Source organism: Vipera berus (genome assembly GCF_964194415.1).
Source record: "Vipera berus genome assembly, chromosome: 1".
In the NCBI taxonomy this organism is placed as follows: Eukaryota; Metazoa; Chordata; class Lepidosauria; order Squamata; family Viperidae; genus Vipera; species Vipera berus.
In genome coordinates, this window is record NC_138202.1 from 94327854 (window position 1) to 94349080 (window position 21227).

Sequence of the window (21227 nt, forward strand, 5' to 3'; positions counted from 1 at the left end):
CAGAGGTGTTACATGGGAGTATCGGGAAACCCCCATCACAACCTGCGCGGCTGCATTCTGCACCAGATGAAGCCTCCGGGTGGTCCCCAAGGGCAGCCCCATGTAGAGAGCGTTGCAGTAGTCCAATTGGGAGGTCACGAGTGCATGAGTGACTGTGCGCAGGGCATCCCGGTCCAGGTAGGGCCGCAACTGGTGCACCAGGCAAACCTGGGCAAAGGCCCCCCTGGTCACGGCTCCTATATGGTCTTCAAAACTGAGCCGTGAATCCAGGAGGATGCCCAAGTTGCGAGCCCTATCAACGGGGGGTAACACCTCACCCCCCCATCATTAAAGGTGGAATAGGCTAAGACACTCCTTTAGCAACAGTTTACTTATATTGGGCTACCTGATGCAGCAATCTACTTGTGGAATGGAATTATTCTTTCATTTCTCTTTCTGGTATACTACATTTATTCATTAAATTTGTATCTCAAGTGAAAACAAATGGAATGCTCACAATGAAGCCATTATTAATAACTGTAAAAAAATCCTGTTCTGTACTCTCTACCATCCATTTGAATTCCAGTTAACCTAATTTATTTAACCTTCAGCTCTAAGGAACTAGGCACGGAATAACTCCAAATATAAGAAAAACATCTGCCATATCACTTTTTCCCACTTCTCCAAATTATCATCTTCAAACTCTGCATAAAACAAGCCCATCGAGAAAGCAATCACAACCAGATGATATTTTAAAATATAATATGAAGAATCCCCTAAAGTTAACTTTCAGAATAAAATGTGTAGTATGTGTCTAGGAAAAGGGGAAAACAAAATTTGCCAAGTACTGTTCCATCATCTCTGGATCCTTTATGCCTACAGCCTAAAGTATCATAACACAGAAATGATAAGCAGAGAAAAAAGTGATTCACAGACACACCTCTGTTAGGTATATATTTCTTCCCGTCTATATTTTATCCTCTATCAGTACTGATTTGCAGGACTAGAATATGTAACCAGTGTTAGATCAGTGGCCTCAGTAGTGGGATTCAGCCAGTTCACACCACTTGGGCAGAACCGGTAGCTAATTTTTTGTTGCCCAGGCCTAGAATGGACTTCCGGAAGCGGCATCCACATAGAGAACTGGTTATTCACATATTTGAATCCCACTACTGAGTGGCCTCCAACCTTTTGGGCACCAGGGACCAGTTCCATGGCATGGTTTTGCACACTGCCTTTATCCCACACTTGCATGATCTGGGTCAGGGGTTGGCTACCCTTGTATTAGGTGTCAGTTTATATGATTTTTGTCTTATACTTTGATGAGATACAGATTAACATGATATAGTTATATCTAGTGAATACTATAAAGACCACTTCAATAGATTACACAATGGGTCTAGACTTTGGAAATTTTTAACCTCTACAGATATCTGATAACAGATTGAATGTACTCTGTTCATTCTGTGTTGCTACCGCATTTCTCCAAAAATGAGATCTGTTTTTTTTCCCTCCAAAAGAGGCACCAGGTTTTACTTTCGGGGGATGTCTTTTCCCCTGTCTCACCTCACAGTCCTGCCCAGCCAGCCCACTTCTTCTGCGGCTGATCATCGCCACTTTTGCGCATCACCCCTGGCCTCCATTTTGCTGTCAGATGCCTTCACGAAAGACCTCTGCAGCTGAGAACCGAGCTCTGTATTGACATGTGCAGTACCCCCTCAACCTCCATAGCATCAATCCGGAGCTTGGAGCTTGGCTGCAGAGGCCTTTCCTGAAGACCTCTGATGGCGAAATGGAGGCTGGGGGGTGCCACGTGCATCAATCCAGAGCAAAATGGAGGCCGGGTGTGATGGGCGCAAGCAGCGGTGAGAGGCTGCAGAAGAAGAGGGCTGGCAAGGCGAGGCAGATATCGGGGCATGGGAGGCCTGGTTACAATGGTAAAAAGGTGCAGGGCACGTGGGGCAGCTCTACTCCCCCACCCCCACCCTAGCTTGATTTTTACGTGTATGTCTCTCCCCAAAACTAGGGCTTATTTTTGAGGCAGGGCTTATGTTAGGCCCAATAACAAAAAAATCAAGCTAGGGCTTATTTTGGGGGGAAACACGGTATCTACTTTTTAAGCACTTGGACTATCAAGCATTGTATGGATTAAAAGTAGATCCAGAAAACAATATGAATTTTTATATCAGACGGAAACCCTATGCAAAAAAATAAAATTAAATAACAGAGAAAGGACTAAAATATTAAAGATGGGCTTTCCATCAAGCCTAGAACACACAGATAAGCTCTGAATTTTTGACTGTGCATAAATCCAGAAAAAGAGGTTTTCAAAATATGCCCTAGAATATTTCTCAGCCACTCCCATAACTGCTATGTGATTGGATAACAGAAAACGATCTAAAATTATATAAGGGCAGCATTCTGTCATAGTTTCTCCAAACAGCTAGCTGGACAAGGAGCCTCTGTTACAGAAGCTGCCACTGATGTAAAAAGGATGAGGAGTCAGCCCGGTGGCAGCAGACAAGGAATGTCCAGACAAAAAGAGAACAAAAAAGAACTGATAGCAAGTTGATGTTATAGAAGCTAATCTGCAGGAATACAAAGACTTCATAGCAATGTTAAAAGAAAATTAAAACCAATTTCTCATTTGAGCTCAGAGTAATGTGAATAATTAAACATGCTCTTTATTAGAGAAGTAAACAACTTAGGCGACAGGTATTTTTATGTCTAGTAACTTTGTAATGCAAAACGTCTGGAGAAGACAAAGTTATTTAACTCAGCTACTGAATGATAAGAATATAGGAATGATTTTATTTTTACAGATAGTCGATATAAAACTGCAACTTCTGGATTTAAAATAATAATTTGCTATATTTGATGACAATATATAACAAATAATGCTACTAACCTGAAGGATAATAGGACTCCCTTGTATTTCCAGTGGAAATTTTGGACATCCATTCAGTACAATGGGCATTGATACTGCGAGCACTAGATCTGGATCAATTGCAAGATGAAAGGACCTACAAACAAAAGTCTGAGTCTGAAATGATGAAGCATTATGTTTTAAAATCATGACAGATAAATTTATTTCCATTTTATCACAGGATGTTTTGTATACAGCTCAGGAGGTTTATATTCTATCTATTGCATCTGCCAGAGAGATTAGTGAAGGGATGACAATAGCATAATGGAGGATTTGCCCCTAATCTATAACGATGCAAGGAGACAACAGGAAAAGGACAGACATTGGACAGAAGGATACAGAAGGAAAAAATATATGGCCATTCTAGATATCTAACTGTATATTACTATAGCATATGTAAATAGGAGGTTTTGCCAAAATTATGACAAAAAGTAGTTATTTAAAATGAAAATGTGAGGCTTTGGTAACTTATTTATTTATTTTTATTTTTTTATTACATTTATATCCCGCCCTTCTCCGAAGACTCAGGGCGGCTTACAAGCTTAGCAGTAGCCTTCATTCTATGTATATGCCTGCTTGTTAGGGCTTTCACACACACCCCCAAGCGACATTATTACAAAGTCAGCTTATTGCCCCCAACAATCTGGGTCCTCATTTTACCTACCTCGGAAGGATGGAAGGCTGAGTCAACCTTGAGCCTGGTGGGATGCGAACCTGCACTAACTATAGATTATAACTGTGTCTTTTTAAAATCCATTTATCTGAGCTTTCATTTTGAGAAACTTCTGATAACATCAGAATTCAACTGAAGAAGAAACAGGCCACGGGCATTATTCAAGAATAAGTCAAATGGAAAATGTGACTGAAGGTTCTTCTGGGGATGCTGTAAGGCTGGATGTTCCATCTCATTTCTAATACATAGAAATGTACCTGCTTTCCTCTTTCCATACCCAATGTTGCTTGACATCATCACACTTCTTTTCCAACAAAACCACTTCAGTACCAGAATGAAGATCAGTATTCTCCACACCCAGTACAAGATTTGGAAAGCTGCAATTGATGATCTTCCCATTTTTATATTCAAAGTGTTGATGATGGGCTTTCTGGAATTCTTCAGCCAATTTTGGCTGATGCCTAAGAAGACCAACAAAAATAAATGCCTCCTATATACATACTACATTATATGCTAAGAGCAACAAATGTGTGAAATCAAAACTGAATCAGATTTCAAAGGAACTGGGCACAGATGTTGGGAAAAACTAGATAGGTGGCTATATGAAGATGTGGAATGAAAAGCCTAAAACGAGACAGACTAAATCTCTCTTTAATTTGGATTTCTGCATCAAGCTGAATGATCCAAATGGTTCTTTCCAACTCTATGATCCTGAGAAAGGCATAAATTTACTGAATTTATAAAACAGTTTTATGTACAGCTGACAGGAGTAAATGCCACCTTTCTAGGGGTAATATTATGTTCCACCATATTTACTATATATGAAATGTGCCAACAAACAAAGACATCTGGATACAGGCACAAACTCTTTATAGCTTGCATTGATTTTTAAAATAATTACTCTAGTACACTATACTGAGCTGGCAAAGAAATAAAGAAGACCTCAAACTCTTGTGAAATATGAAATAATGGAACTCTAAAGACATTATATCACATTACTTGTTAATCCTTCCTTTAGATTTTATGCAATTTTGTTTTCCTTATTGTCTTTTACAGGACTATATCTTAGGAGTTTTTTTCCCCATTTTGAGATATTACAAAGTCCACTTTTTCATAGCCGCATCAGAACCGTATTAATTATTAAGAATCTGAAGCTGAGATACCTGCAGAAAGCAACCCTATTACCTTCAAATAAAAAGAGAAAACTGATTCCCTTGCTCATTGCATTTAGTAAACAGGGAGTGGGTTGAGGGATGGGTTTTTCTCATTTGCTGGATTTAACACTTGCCAGATATATAAGGCTACGGTATCTCAGTATTCTACTAATTCAGGTGTTCAGATCTGACTTAATGTCATCGGTGAGGTTAGTAAATATCTGCTCAGAATAGTGGTAGAATAAAGTGCTAGACTTTCAGCTATTTCTCATTATGTAGGGAATGTCTTAACTGTTTATTAAGATTTAATTTTGAAACAGAATTGCATCAGAGTACGGGTAGTCCTCAACCTATGACCACAGTTGAGCTTAAAATTTATGTTGATAACCAAGGCAGTTGTTAAGTGAGTTTTGCCCCATTTTATGCCTTTTTGCTGCAGTTGTTAAGTTGTTAAGTAAATGAGGTAGCCATTAAGTGAATCTGGCTTCTCACATTGACTTTGCTGTCAGAGGCCAGCTGAGAAGGTTACAAATGGTACTCTTATGACCCCAGGAGAGTGCAACTGTCATAAATACATGCCAGTTGCCAAGTGCCCAAATTTTGATCATGTGACCTTGGGGTTTCTGTAATGGTCGTAAGTGTGAAAACTGGTCATAAGTCACTTTTTCCAGTGCCGTTGAAACTTTGAATGGTGACTAAATGATGGTTGTAAGTCAAGGACTATCTGTAGAGCTGAAATCATTATAATAAGAATTTAACTTTCAAACTGACATTATAATTTTTAGTAGATAATTATCAACCTAGAACACAGTTTTAGTTTAATATAATCTGAGCAGGTTTGATACAAGGACAATTATATCAGAAACACTCTTTTAGTTGGTGCCTTCTTATTAAAAGATGGTATCCTTATAATTGTGTTATGTGTAATTTTTAAAATGTAATAATAAAAAGATATAAAAGGAATAAAATTAATTCACTATATGCAAGTATAAATAACTGACCTGTATTTTTTATATAACTCTGCATCTTCAAAAAACTGCTCAGCTTTTTCCTTCTGAATGTTGTAGTCCTCATCAAAATCATAGGAAATTTGCTGCCACGCATATTTTGTAGACCTATGATGTGCTTCTGTTTTAAGATGTGACCGTATGTGTGAATTTCTGGAAAGATATAGAGAACCACCAAGGCTCACTTATTACCAGTGATTTTTTTCAGAGATTTGAGCCATTGATTAAAACTGAGTTTCCAAAAGAGCATACCACGTTAAAGTGTTACACTGTTTATTCTACTATTAATGAGAATTTGAGTTTCATAAATCCTTGGACTGAAATATTTAATTACATGTCTTAAATTCATTGAAATGAATGACAAATAAACCCCATGGGAGACAATGGCCAATGTCATTTGGATAACAGATCTAAAACAGTGTAATAGTTAAGACTTATTCATGTACAGTTTCTAAGACTATCAGTGATGGTATTCAGCAAAGAAGATTGTAAGCCTATGTGCTTTCATTCTATCATACACAAACCATTTGTTTAGATTGTCTTGACCATTAAGATTAGCACTAGCTCTTACTCCTATATTTTAGAGAGAAAATAAAGGTAGGATTGAAAAGAGAAATAAGGAAAGGAAAGGAAAGGAAAGGAAAGGAAAGGAAAGGAAAGGAAAGGAAAGGAAAGGAAAGGAAAGGAAAGGAAAGGAAAGGAAAGGAAAGGAAAGGAAAGGAAAGGAAGAAAAGTTCTAGGACACTTCTACCTTTAGTAAGCTCAATTACTTATAATTTAAAACAATGGTGTTGTATCTTAAAATAAGAAATCTTTGTAATACATATACCATCATAGACCGTTTTTACTTCATAGAAGGGTTAAAGTTTATTCCCATAATACGAGACAGAAGAAAGGAGTGCTGAAAACAATAGGGTGAAGTAAAATTGAACCAGTATCAATAATGCAAATAAATACAATGATGATTTACAACAGCAAATCTATGTGATTTGAATTATTCTTCAGAATGGAATCCATTGAAGATGACAGCACCCCCCCCCAAAAAAGCTATATCTCTGATTGACTCAGAAAAACAGATTCTTCAAGAAATATTTTTTAGTTAAAATGTATTAAGGTTTATTAGCCAGCATCAGTCTGCTTGAAGACTACCTAGACCCGTACCAATCGGGTTTCAGGCCCGGGTACAGCACGGAGACGGCATTGGTCGCGCTGGTGAATGATCTCTGGCGGGCTCGGGACAGGGGTTGTTCCTCTGTCCTAGTCCTTTTAGACCTCTCAGCGGCTTTTGATACCATCGACCATGGTATCCTGCTGCGACGTCTCAGGGGGTTAGGAGTGGGAGGCACAGTTCTCCAGTGGTTCTCCTCTTACCTCCTGGGACGTTCGCAGTCGGTGTTAGCAGGGGGGCAGAGATCGACCCTGAGACCTCTCATTTGTGGAGTTCCTCAGGGATCAGTTCTCTCGCCTCTCCTGTTCAACATCTATATGAAGCCGCTGGGTGAGATCATTCGTGGTTTTGGAGTTGGGTATCACCAATATGCTGATGATACCCAGCTTTTTATTTCGACCCCAAACCACCCCAGTGATGCCCTCGACGTGATGTCCCGTTGCCTGGAGGCGGTCCGGGTCTGGATGGGGAGGAACAGGCTTCGACTCAACCCTGACAAGACTGAGTGGCTGTTCGTGCCGGCATCCCGGGAAATTCCGATTATTCCATCATTGGCCATGGGGGGTGAACTATTACCCCCCGTAGATAGGGCCCGCAACTTGGGGGTCCTTCTAGACTCACAGCTCTCTTTGGAAGAGCATATTGGAGCTGTGACTAGGGGGGCCTTTGCCCAGGTTCGCCTGGTGCGCCAGTTGCGGCCCTATCTAGACCGGGATGCCTTGCGCACAGTCACTCATGCGCTCGTGACCTCTCGTCTAGACTACTGTAATGCTCTCTACATGGGGCTGCCCTTGAGGTCCACCCGGAGACTCCAGCTGGTGCAGAATGCAGCCGCGCGAGTCGTCTTGGGAGTTTCCCGATACTCCCATGTTACACCTTTGCTCCGCGAGCTGCATTGGCTACCGGTTGCTCTCCGGGTGAGGTTCAAGGTGTTAGTTATGACTTACAAAGCCCTTCATGGCATGGGTCCGGATTACCTACGGCAACACCTGCGACCGGCGTCAACTTCCCTCCGTCCAGTGCGCTCCCACAGAGAGGGCCTCCTCAGGGTGCCGCCGATCAAAGAATGCCGATTGGTGACCCCCAGGGGGAGAGCGTTCTCTGTGGGCGCGCCAGACCTCTGGAACCGCTTACCGGTTGAGCTCCGGACGGCCCCCGACCTTCGCTCCTTCTGGCGCGATCTTAAAACATTCTTTTTCGAACAAGCTGGCCTGATCTGATGGGATGGGGTTGGGTTTTTAAAATTAGTTTTTAACTTAATATGTATTGATTTTATGGGCATGATGTTTAATGGTTTTTTAATTTTTGTACTTGATTTTTATTGTGTATTGCCCTGTTCACCGCCCTGAGTCCTTCGGGAGAAGGGCGGTATAGAAGTCAAATTATTAAATTAAATTAAATTAATTAAATTTAGACAAGTAGGGCAAAGCATATTTTGCAAGCTACATCCAAGCACAGATAAAAAACTGGGATGTGCTAGGGGGTAGGCTCCCTGAGAATAGCTAGAAAGTGGGATGCTTCTTGTAGCAGAAAATGTTTTTTCTAATATTAATTGTAAGCTATGTCAACTATGCCAGAGGTGTCCAACTGCCAGCATCACATGGAAGCCGCGCTCACCCCGGTTCTGGCAAGGGGAAAAAGTTGTGATATGTCATGACATGTCACATGACATGGCGAGTTTGACACCCCTGAACTATGACAACTAGAAATACACTATGGAACTTTTCTTTTGGAAGTTATGCATTGTTAAATTTATGGGCATATGTGTATGAAATATATTATAAGCATATCTCTAGATGTATTAATGTATTAATTATGTATTAATAAAATTTTATTGTTGATTTAAAACACTTAATGCTTAAATATTTGTTATATTAAACATATTAAGTATAAATATATTAATATAAAAGATTTAAATCTTTAATTGTCTATTTAAGAAACAAAGTGGCTCTGCAAATTAATGAAGATAATTAAGCAGCAAATCCCACCCTCACTAGCACTAACGATGTCACCTAGTTAGGCAGTGAAAGGTCTGCAAGCAACCAAGCTCAGAGAGCACCAAGGTCTCCACAAGAGAACTAAAAAACAGAATTTAAAATATGACATTCAAAACATTAATGTTAAAACACATAATTGGTTTATTTCTGCAATTAAATGCTCCTTCATTTTTGGAGGCAGATTACTGTATTAAAAGCATGAATAAATTAATCTAATTGTAATAAATCAATTCCAGGTGCCACTATTCAGGAATAGCATGATCTTACTTGTCCCCAAATACCTTTCTGTACAGTCATATTTTTTCCCTCCACAAAAATAAATTAGAGAGGGGTGATCTTCAATATCATTAGATCTGCAAATTACTTGATGCCTTCAGTATGCTGTGTTTTCCCCCCCTCAAATACTAGGATATGGATTTTTGGCCAACTGCAGTACAGTATTCAACTTAGTTATAGTGGTAATATTCACAGAGTTGCAATCTATATATTAAAACACCCACCTTTTCTTCTGTTGAAATTTAATTGAATGTGCTCAACCTTCCAAACCTGACAGTTGGGGGGGGGGGAAGTGAAGCCTTATTATGGAAATAATATTCCAAAAGCCACATCCGACTTCTTTTGTTTTTTAAACTGTGTATGTTTCATTGATTGGATATGGAGTTGTATGAAATGTGGAAGGACATCTTTATTCATTCTTCCTTCCCCTACATCTACCTATGAGCACCAAAATCTGTTCCAGAATACAGTAACTCTCTTGGAATGATAGCTGAGATTGCAAAAAGGCAAAAAAAATGGCAATAGTTCTTGATAATAAGCTGATTGCAGAAAGCAGTGAGGAAGGAAGAATGAGGAAGAATCTAATTTCAACTGGGAGGACATTCCAAAGGGCCACCCACAAGCAGTGCTTCCTGGCCTTGACCCCCTTGTCTCCCAAGCTGCTTCTCCCCAAAAAACTATGTAAACTGGGCCTATTCTAGGCGGAAAGTGCAGTTCTGAAGATATAGGTTAGAATTAGCACTTTTAAATTGTGCCCAAGTATCTTACTGATAGCCAGTGAAGGACCTGTAGTACAACCCAAGGACAGGTTTTTGTGTTTACATGGATAGCTGCACTGTGGACTATTTGCAGCTTCCAAGTTGTTTTTAAAAGCACCCCAATATAGTATGTTAAAGCAGTGGGGACTTGCTGCTTTTTGTGCAAGAGACAAAAATTACAGAATCCTTTAGTTGAGATGAATGGAGGATTAAACAAACAAACAAACAAACAAACAAACAAATAAATAAATAAATAAATAAATAAATCCAGAGCTTTGGAGAAATATGCCCACTTGTAACATTCACAGTGTAATAATCAAATCTTTAGGTTGAATAGATCAAGATAATGTGTTATATACAATGACACCAAAATGAAGTACTTCATCATCAGTGAAGTATTATGTATAGTCTTGGTATTAATATATCTAAGATAGCAAATACTCTCTATAAGTTAGAAATGGCATAGCATTTCTAGGAGGATTATTTCTAATACTGGGGAACTTTTTAAATATTTTAGAAAACAACAGTGCCATCTATTGTGCAACAGAATTAATGCAATATGTCTATATACTGGTATTTTCATTAGTATTCTACTTTCCACTTTCAGCATTCTTCCACTGTGGCGGTGCACAAAAAATAACAGAAAGTGGGCAAGGAGGTGCTGGTAGGTTAATCAATCATTCTTCAAATATATACATTCTGGCTTTCATTCCCTTTGTGAACTTTGGCCAAACAGATTGTAGGTTTTTGTATCAATCATGAACAACAAAAGTTCCATCACATAAAGTGCATTTCTTTCATGGAGTCATGATAAAAATGAATATATGGAGCATTTATATTTATGCGCTATCTATAAAATACAAATATCATTTGAAAAAAGAAGATAATTTCAATGTTGAATAAAGAACAAAATGTTTTTAATTTATGTGGTAAGAGTTATACCAGTTCTTAACAGAATGTACCACAAAACTGTTTTACAGAAAATTACAAAAAAGTGAAACAGCAGATCGTATACTGTTGCATCAGGATATATCTCTGAATATGAAAATACAGTCAACACAACAGATACGCTTGCCTTCTAAGAAAATATTCTCTCAGCACATAAAAAGACATGTCTTCTCCCTCAGAAAACCTTCCAGCAGGCAGATCCAGAAGTTCAAGCCATTCCATTTATTTTTATTTTAGTTAGAGCTATTCTACTTCCACTGGTAGCTTTTGACTTTGAGCGATCTTACTTTTTTTTAAAAAAAAATGTGGGTGCTAAATATAAGTGGGAGATAATTTGTAACATTGAACAGTGCTGAGGTGAGGCTATTTAAAATCTCATTAAGAACATAATAGCCCATCTTAAACCAGAATTTTGTTTCTTCCATGGCTAACCAGATGCCTCTGGGGTCTCAGCAGGCAGGAAATAAACATACATTCCTCTTCTGCTATTGTTCTCTGGTATTCAGAGGTATATTAATGCTGTATTCAACCCAGAAAATCAAGGCTAATAGTAATCAATAAACCTATTCTTGATTAATTTATGTCATCCATTTTAGAGCTAAGCACGTTGGTGGCCATCACTGTGAATTCCACAGATTAATGCATCATGTGAGGACACATGAGGTGTATTGTGCATTATGATTCTGTGCATTCTAATACTTTTTTCCAGTCAGCTTGATTAGAGGAAGAAAGAACACCTTGATTTCATATGTCTTGATTATATTTAGTAGAGCTGTTCACTATTATGAGGGCCAGTTTGGTGTAATGGTTAAGGGGTCTGCCTAGAAATTAAGAGACCATTAATTCTAGTCCTGCTGAGGCACCAAGCCAGCTGGATAATTTTGGGCTAGTCACTTTTTCTCAGCCCCAGGAAGAAGGCAACGTAAACAGTTTCTGAAAACTTATAAAAAAATGAAGGTATTACTTTGGGCCACTTACAGATGTTTATCTGGGTCATCTTTTATTTTTTCAATGCTTTTTTCACATTTTTCTTTCTCTGGCTCTTCGACACCCTTTTTTTCTTCAAATTCCACTACAGCTCTTGCAACAGAAAGTTTAGCACCAACAACAATGTCATTCTTGGCTTGCAAAACAAAATCTGGAAAATGAATTCAAACTTATTTAAAACAAGTTACAGATGAGTCTTCTTATCTATCATCAATAATTTATAAGAATATCATCTAAAGTCAGATTTCCAGCAGAAAAAAAGAACATTTTTAAACCTTTAACCTATAAACACCCACACCTATTTTCTGGATCACTGAACACCAAAAAGGGAGTATTGTAAACTGAACTATTGATCTAATTTCCATGGAAGTTTTTGCCTAAAACTGACCCAGTTTTCAAAAGGATTATTCTAATTCCGTCTAATCAAGTGGGTCATGAAAACACCATTGAGTTTGCTCTTGTTTACTTAGCCTTTCGAGGGGGGAAAAATCAGCAATGAAAAAGTAGTTTAAAAAGTAAGGCTTTCCATAACAGAATCTGGAAGCATAGACCATATCTCATTGACAGTGCCTACCTGGCCAATGAGGAAAGAGTTAGTGAAAAAGCTTGGAACATGAGTCATGGGATACCAGGTTTTCTTGGACAAATTGAAGGAGACTGTGTGTACTCCAAAGCACAACTTTCTTCCTATTTACTGTGAACGTATGCTACCAGATCCATTGATCTGACTGATCTCCTATAGTGTGATAAGGAAAAAACATTTAAATTCCTCATGTTTTCTGGTGGACCTGCATAATGCATTATTCTTTGACATTCTAATTCCCTGATTCCAAGCATGACTCACATGAAACCCAACATGGGACAAAGGGGTCAGCCAATGATTTCCATTCAGGTGGTAAATGCCTAATATTAGCTAGCTGTCATTATATACAGTCTTTTTAACAAAGCATAGAAAGTAATGTGCTCACTTTTGGGGTTCCTCATGACACAGTATGCACGCATAGCCATTATATCAGATGTTAAATTATTACATTGGAGACGTTTCTTATGCTGAGTTGTAGTCCACTGTGGATCAATCCATTGCTCTCCACATGATATGTAAAGCTGTTTTAAAAAAAATGAGAACTGAATGTGGTTCACATTCATATTTCATTTTTAAAAATAAATTCATGCATTTTCTTTTCTGATGCATGAATTCAAATATGCTCACAGAATCAATATGTATTTCTGCAGAATATATAATTATATTTCTATAACATAGTAACAAACATTCTTATTAATGCAATAATATGCAATAGTGCCTTTCCCAAAATTATCTTGTAAATTATTTAACACAAGTCCAAGTTCTTACTAAAAGTCCAGGCTTGCCACAATTATCTTGCTGTATTGACAATACTTTAAAGCTAAATGGTCTATAAGTCTTCCGCAGAAGATCCACGTGGAAGGTCTACTAGTAGTTGAGCATAATACAAGTGAAAATGAAAAATAAGTTTGCCTTCCTGAACAGAAATCTGCAAAACATTATTCTAAATCCTCAGCAAAAAATAAAATAAATTTCCCAGACAGTATACGGATCAGCAAAATTTTATTTGCATTAAAAGACAAGAAAATACATGAAACCATAGAAAAAAATTTCTGAAGTAACAAGTGACAAAACAAATACAGGGACAGATAATTCATTTGTCTTTATTGTTAAGGGTTATAGTCAATAAAACTATGAATTTTTCGGTAACAGTATAACAGTGCCTGAGCTAAATTGTAATACAATAAATACTGAAATAAATTTGCTGACGTATTAGGCAACCATGGAATGGGTCAGTGGTATTCAAATATGTGAACAACATGTTCTCAGTGTGGATGCTGCTTCTGGAAGTCCATTCTGGGCCTGGGCAACAAAAAATTAGCTACCCATTCTGCTGAAGTGGTGCGAACTAGCTGAATCCCACCACTGAAATGGGTATCAAGAAAAAAAAAGTATCAAGAAAAAAAGTATCAAGAAAAAAAAGTACCAAAATAGTACAGGTAGACCTGTACAAGCATCCCTTTTTAATGTATGTCATACTTCATTAAAAGTTCCAAACCACAACCTGAGATCCATTACATTACCTAAAGTTAAACAACAGCACAAATCCTTGCACCAGCTAATTCCTTACTGCAGGTCTATGCCAGATTATTCTGTAACCCTTCTGACCTGATTTTGATTTAATATAGAAAACTAGTTGTTATTTAAAAAAAATCCATTCTAATGGCCATCTGCTGGCATAATATAACTAGATTTTGCTGACTTGTTCGCCTGCAATTGTGCCCAAATGATGTGAACCAAACAGAAGAAAGTAAGCCTAAAAATTCCAATGCATGGATTGAATGAAAGGCAGGAAATCCTATTTAAACCATACTAATTTTATCGGGAAAATATTTTTTGAAGAACGTTTTTTATTTTTCTTACCAGCTGATCCTTCTCCAAGTCTTTCAAAACAAAGAGTTCCACTCCTTTTTCAGTGAACAGCCTCCTTGCAGCAAAGGGCAAATTCAGCGCTGTGGTACACCTTTTTAACAAAGGAAAGCATGCATGTAATGTTTGCATTAAGCCTTCAACACTTGATGGAATAGAAATGGAATGTTACATCAGGATAACTGTATTCCTCATTAGAAATATCAATTAACCTAGCACTGTTATATCCAAAGGGTAACTCACCCTTTTCCGAACTTAAGAACCATAAGTCCAAACATCTCAAGGGAGCCCTTATTCTGTTAAAGCGAAAATAGTTTCAGATCTGGGAACAGACCTCTCATCCACAGGGAGCAATTCCAAGACTAGTAATCCCTCAACTGTACAATCCTTGCAGAATGAGAAACACAGTTTCAAAGAGCATTTGCTCTTCCGCCAAATGGTACCATTTATTTGTGAATAAACACTGAAGACGTTGATACTTTCTATGTGACTCTTGCTTCTAAAGCTGTATTGCCATATTTAACAGCTGCATTTTAATACAAGCCCATTTTTTCTATTCTGCACCTATGCAGACATCTTACTGTGGCTAGGAGTTCTCAATTAATAAGAAGTTGTCATTGTTGCCGCCACTGTCAGGCAGAGGTAAAAATAGGTGGCATTTGCATAATACCTTAATGGAAGGACTAAAAAGCTTGGGAGGACTTTGTATACACATTGGATACTCCCAAATCACTTGTGTAATCCCACACGATTTGCAGCTAAACTGATTCATTTCTTTGGACCTGAACTTGAAGATGATGGGAAATTATGAACACCCTCAAGTAGAATGAGAGTGCCAGTTCCTGTTGGTGGGAAGTTCTGCCTCACCTTATCTCACCTCCCAGGACTTAGGTTTAGGCCAGACTCTCCTCTCTCTTTAAGATTTACTTTCCATGCTTTTACACAAGTTGTTTAAAAAATGCAGTATAACGCCTTTGTTATTTATACTAACTTTGGAAGTTCTCAATAGAAATATCAGACAAGAACCAGAAATTAAAGGAATGGAGATAAAAGGTGAAAGCTATAAACTACAAGCCTTTGAGGATGACCTGGTATTTATTCTAGAAAAACAGTTGGAGACAACTTCTAAACTATTGAAAAGGATAGAAGAATTTGGAGAAGTAGAAGGTTTGAAGATAAACAGAGAGAAAAAAACACCAAAGTTATAGTTAAAAACCTTACAGATAAGCAAAAAAAACTGTCAGAAAAAATATAGTTACAAATAGTTAAAGTTAAATATTTGGGAATATATTTAACAGCAAGATAGGCAAAGATAAAAGAAGACAATTATATAAAATTACTAAATCAAATAAAATTAGATTTGGAAAAATGGAAAAATTTACAACTATCAGTGTTAGGAAGAATAGCTACCATGAAAATAAATATTTTACCAAAACTCCTCTTTCTATTCTAAATGATACCTATAAAAATAGAAAAGAAGTTTTTTGATGATCTGAATACACTGATCTCGAAGTTCATATGGCAAGAAAGGAAACCTAGAATTAAACGGAAAATGCTACAAGAAGCTAAAGAAAACGAAGGATTTGGATTACTGGATTGGGTTTTATACTACCAAGCATGTGCTATAACATGGCTAAAAGAATGGATAACCCTAAGAAATAAAAGATTGTTATATTTAGAAGGACATGACTTGCAACTTGGGTGGCACACATTTCTATGGTATGAAAAGAATAAAATCCATAGATATTTCCAAAACCACTATATAAGAAATGCACTATTATCTGTATGGGAAAAGATAAAACCAAAAATCTATACGAAAATCCCAGGATGGGTATCAACGATGGAAGCATTTGTGCACCCAAATTTAGTTAAATCTGAGAAAATCTTCACATATAAGGATATTCTGAATACAGATGGGAAATTAAAATCTAAACAAGAGTTGGAAGATCAGGGTACTGACCTATCATGGTGGCCTGGACTGCAAATGCAACCTTATCTCACCTCCCAGGATTTAGGCTTAGACCAGACTCTCCTCTCACTTTAAGGGTTCACCTTCCATGCTTTTATGCATATTGTTTTTTGTAAAATGCAGTATAATGACTTTATAATTGCTTGTAGCTCCCCCTTATTACAATTGCTGGGATATTTTAGAAAATTCCTAAGTAAGGAATATGTAAATAACTCAGACTATGCAATATTTAACAAATTATAAAAATGAACAAGTATATGGGCCATTGATTGAATATTTGTTTTTTTGGGGGGGCATTTTTATTTTGGTTAGTTGGAGAGAACAATAGAACAATGGCTATGTGTAGAAGTGACCTACATTTATGTCTATGTAGATTCTCAGTCATCCAGGTTATGGTTCATGTTTCACATCCAAGAAGCTTCTTCAGAACTGAAGAAGAACTGAAGAAGCTTCTTGGACGAGAAACAAAATGTCTTTAAGGAAAAACAAAGAAAGTCCAGTTGCCTCTTGAAAAAAGCACATTTGGGACAACCTAAGCTTATATTTCAAGCATCATTGACTGACTTTCATATCTCTAAATGTGCAATGAAATCTGATAACATTGAATAAATGACAAGCAACAAAGATAAAAACTTGGATAGCCTATTTTGTAAATTAAACAATTGTAATGGTCCCTCATCATTCTAATATATTAATGGTGAATATCAATGACACAATGTCACAGGGTTCTTTTTGAACTGGAGATACATTTTGCTTTGCAAGGATGACAACAGGCAGAAAACACGACAGTGGAGGCTTTTATGCTTTTTACCATTTACAGTGAAGCTATTTACAACAGGTATGTACAATACAATCCTGGTGTTAGATTTGTTCCTAAGTGTCCCTCCTAGAAACCATCTTCTTTGAGCAACCTTGCTTCCTCCCCCATTTGGAGGGCTTATGAAGAAAAAAGAGAGTGAAAAGAAAGGAATGGACTGGATTTATACTGTAGAGTGCTTACCACAGCTTGACCTTCTCCTCAATCTGCTGAAGCAAACACCTACTGCTTCTCCACTGAGGGAAGAACCTCTCTTAGGGTCTTTTGCCCAGTCCTTACCCAGAGACCATGGCTTCACCAATGTTTGAGAATCTCCTCCTTCCCATCTTGGGCCTTATGTGAAGAGGCTACCTGTAGCCCTCCAGGTTCACTGTTACCATCTTGAGTGAAGCGTTATTCCTCTGGGTCTTCACTACCCTTTTTCCAGGGAAACCATTCAAGGACCTTGCTTCTCTCTTGCAGAGCAGGAATCAATGGTTGCTCTCCATGCTTAATTTCTCTCTCCAACTTGTCTCTCCAGCCACTCTGTTCACCATGTATAGACTTTTTCTCTCCTCTGCCTCTGTCTTTCCAATTTTAGGTCAGATACCCAGCAACTGAGGAGGTGGGTGTCCCGTCTGGACTATAGACCCCCAACACCTATAGTATATACCAATGGGACTGCAATCTCTATATCTTTCCCCAGCATAGCCTGGCTAGCATCCAGGTCAGCTCATCAGTTCTTGTGACAACAAAGTTGTCCTTCAAGACCAGAATTGAGCTTCTTCTCCCTTTTTCTCATTGCATTTATTGACTTACACCAGCAAAACAACAGCCATGCCAAGCCACTAAAAACCATATGTGTCACAATCAAATGGAAAACAACAGTTTTTAATATCGACATATTTACCTTTCAAGAAACTGCTGATATTCTGTGTTGTGTAATTCCTTTTCTGAATTTGTATCAGTGTATATCTTCTGATGTCCTTTTGGTTTCTGTTTTTTTTCTGTGTCAGCATTTCTAAAGTAAATCAATGTATCTTATATAAACAGGAAATCCAAATAACTTTTAAATTTTATTGTGAATAAATATATAAAAATATAAAAAACAAAATTATGCAATTTTGCAGCCTAGAGAAAGATCATTTTTCACTCTTTGATTCTAGCGCATGTCATGTTGTTAGTATCACTGGAATTACCTGAGACTGATATTTTTTTATATTAGAAAAAGAATTGACACTGCAATATGAGCTCCATTCACTTTCACCCATGGGAGCAGCACAAGCGGCATCTAAAATTAATGGAAATTTAAACAACAAAATATCAGGCACTTACACTGAGTGGTGCCTCTAGGAATATCTGAAAACCTGAAAAATATAGTCTAAGCACTGTTTTAGATTAAAACAAATTGATTCATAAGAATGAATTGGGTCGGGAAATCTTTTCAATTGTCTTATATAATTAAATTACTATAGGAATGGTTTTTGATCACATTGTTTATAAGTGGGAAAAATATATAGTCCTGATAACAAGACATCAAGGGTAATAGCTGATGCAGCAACTGAGCTTTTCCTGGGAGTCACCTATCAAGTCTCCCAACCCAAAAACATCTCGGAAATGGCATCCAGGAACATCCTCAGGTAAAAAATTGGTAACTTGGCTGGAAGCTATTACGAAGAATTCTGTTATTGCTGTTTTTACCACTATCAACAAGAGTATTCTTTTTTATGTTAAAAGAGGGGGGGGGAATAGATCACCAATTACTGTTACAGTCTATCAAACGTGCTTTCAAACAGACCAATTGAAGAATGATATCATACAATTCCTTCCCTTTTGGCACCTACTTCATTATTGAAACTTCATTAGCGTAATTTTTAATCGAATGCTCACAGAAACAGGTACCACACAGACTCATCTCTTGTATCTATATCGGTGTTTCTCAGCCTTAGCAACTTCAAGATGTGTGGTGTAGAATTCTCAGAATTCCCCAGCCAGCAAGACTTGTTGGGGACTTGCTCTGGAAGTTGACACCCCCACACACTAAAGTTGCCTATGTTGAGAAATACTGATCTATCTTATCAGCTGGAATCCAAAGAATCAGAGTCCTCCTTCCTCCTGCTGAAGAGGAATTTGAGCTTGCAGCTCTCACAAAACAGTTCTCCATATTGAAGGGTCCTTGGTGCTCTCTGAGCTTGCCTGTTTCCTTGGAGATGTTTCATTACCCTAACTAGGTAACATCATCAGTGCTTGTAAGGAGTGCTGTTTGCTGTCGGTTTATATTCTGGTGCCTTACGTGTCTGGGTGGGTGTGGGTTCTCCATATTGTAAAGCATCCAAAAGGGCTTTGTGAAATGATGTGGAAATCAGCTGGAAAAAGGCAAACGCACACAAACTCAACTGTATTGGTCAAGAGCTTTAATTGCCTAAGCAGCTGTTTGAATCCCAGATTCTGCATGCACACTAAATAAATTAAGTATATACATAAATGACATTTACATCCAACAAAGAGATGGGAAACTTTTTACATTTAAAATAAACTTATTGGAATGTTGTGAAAAAGGTAGAAGAACATTTTTCTGTCACAATTCTCTCTTCAAACTCAAACTCAAGTTAACCAGGAGCAGAGAAGTAGTACCAATATTAATAGCTTCTTAGTTGCGGCTATAGTGACAGTAGGGAAAAAGTCTTATTGTACCTTCACACTGCTTTCATGTATATAACTATGTAACTATTAAACCCAGCTGCAGGATTTTAGATGACCAAACATGGAAATTCAAAAATGTTATAAAAGGTAGTTTGGAAAACTTTAGATCTTGTCTCAGATCTAGAGAAAAAAAAACTTTAAAAGCTTATACCATTCATTAAATTTCTATGTAAAAAGATCTGAATAATTTTAAGAACAGCACATTCACATTTTAGATCTGGCAGGGAGAGAACTAATTAGGAGATGTATGCGTCAAAGATTTCAATTTCAGGCTTGACTTTACTTTGAAGATTATTTTTTTAACTGTATCCCTTTTGCAGGCAGCCCAGCGGACAGCCTATCTGAATGCTACTCATTGTTCAGCGATGTATGAAGTGTATTTAATCAGTCTGAAAAAGTAATATTAAACCATTATAAAAAAGCATCAGATGTTCTAAAAAGCTTAAGAGAAAGGTTAAAAGGTGACATCTTTGCTAACAATGTGAGAAATGAGGTATTTAACTTATTCTTTACATCAAAGCTTTTCACTGATATATGAATATTCACAGTTCTCTGTTATAAAATGAAGATATAAAAGCAATAATATTAGATAATATAAATGTATATTATATGTATAAAGTTATAAAGTATTCTATCCTACTAGAAATTAAGGATTCCATACAGAAATGGATTCAGTAGAGGATTACAGACATTATTGAGCAAAAAGGCAAACTAAATGATTTTAAGTAAAGTTCTTTATGTCTAGATAAACTTTTAGAAATATAGTTCCCAAATATTTCTGGAAAGCTAAAATTTTGAACATTGTACCCCCAGTATCCTTCATTCCTATTTTAATAAAAGAAAAGAAAAACTGTGTGGCTATTGGTTTGAAGAAGTGTGAAATAGGCATTACAGTATGATATTCTTGAACAACGAGATCAGCTCAGTTATACATGAGAGACTTTAATACGTTACTACTGAAGTTAAAGGTTTTGTTCAATTTGAAATGTTTCATCTTAAATATAGCATCAGTCTTTATCATAGATCTTATTGTTCTTCTATTACTGTTTAATTCTAAAACTAAACTATCATGGAAAGTTTTTTATATATATATAATCATCTCCTCCCCTATATATACCTACATAAATTCAAAATAATTATCATTTATCAATTTTTTAAAAAATGTACAAAGTATCAGAGTATTTTTAACTTTTTTAGGTTTTAATTAAAATCTTCTAATTGCCATTTTTGGAATAACAGAGACATAGTCTTCAGTATAATTAATACAATCAACAGGAATTCCAAAAGGAAAGAATTATTTTATTCTGTTTTACTCTCTAAAGCAAGCTGAGAGGTGAAAGTAATTACTAAGTATATCAAAATCATGATAAGGATCATGATTTGATTATGAATTATGAATCAAGGAAGGAGATAGTAAACAAACTGCAAAAATCC

The 21227-nt window shown here is 37.1% G+C and overlaps 1 protein-coding gene across 1 annotated transcript in view; it reads right to left on the reverse strand.

Annotated features, from left to right (window-relative positions):
* DCDC1 (doublecortin domain containing 1) overlaps nt 1–21227 on the reverse strand; it is a gene marked incomplete at both ends in the record, with an annotated part of 278965 nt that overhangs the window by 22720 nt on the left and 235018 nt on the right. Inside the window, 7 exons of the mRNA XM_081329080.1 lie at nt 2888–3002; nt 3836–4039; nt 5734–5892; nt 11865–12024; nt 12842–12977; nt 14320–14419; nt 18001–18111. Of these exons, the coding sequence (XP_081185206.1) occupies nt 2888–3002; nt 3836–4039; nt 5734–5892; nt 11865–12024; nt 12842–12977; nt 14320–14419; nt 18001–18111 (985 nt within the window). The remainder of the gene's footprint in view (nt 1–2887; nt 3003–3835; nt 4040–5733; nt 5893–11864; nt 12025–12841; nt 12978–14319; nt 14420–18000; nt 18112–21227) is intronic.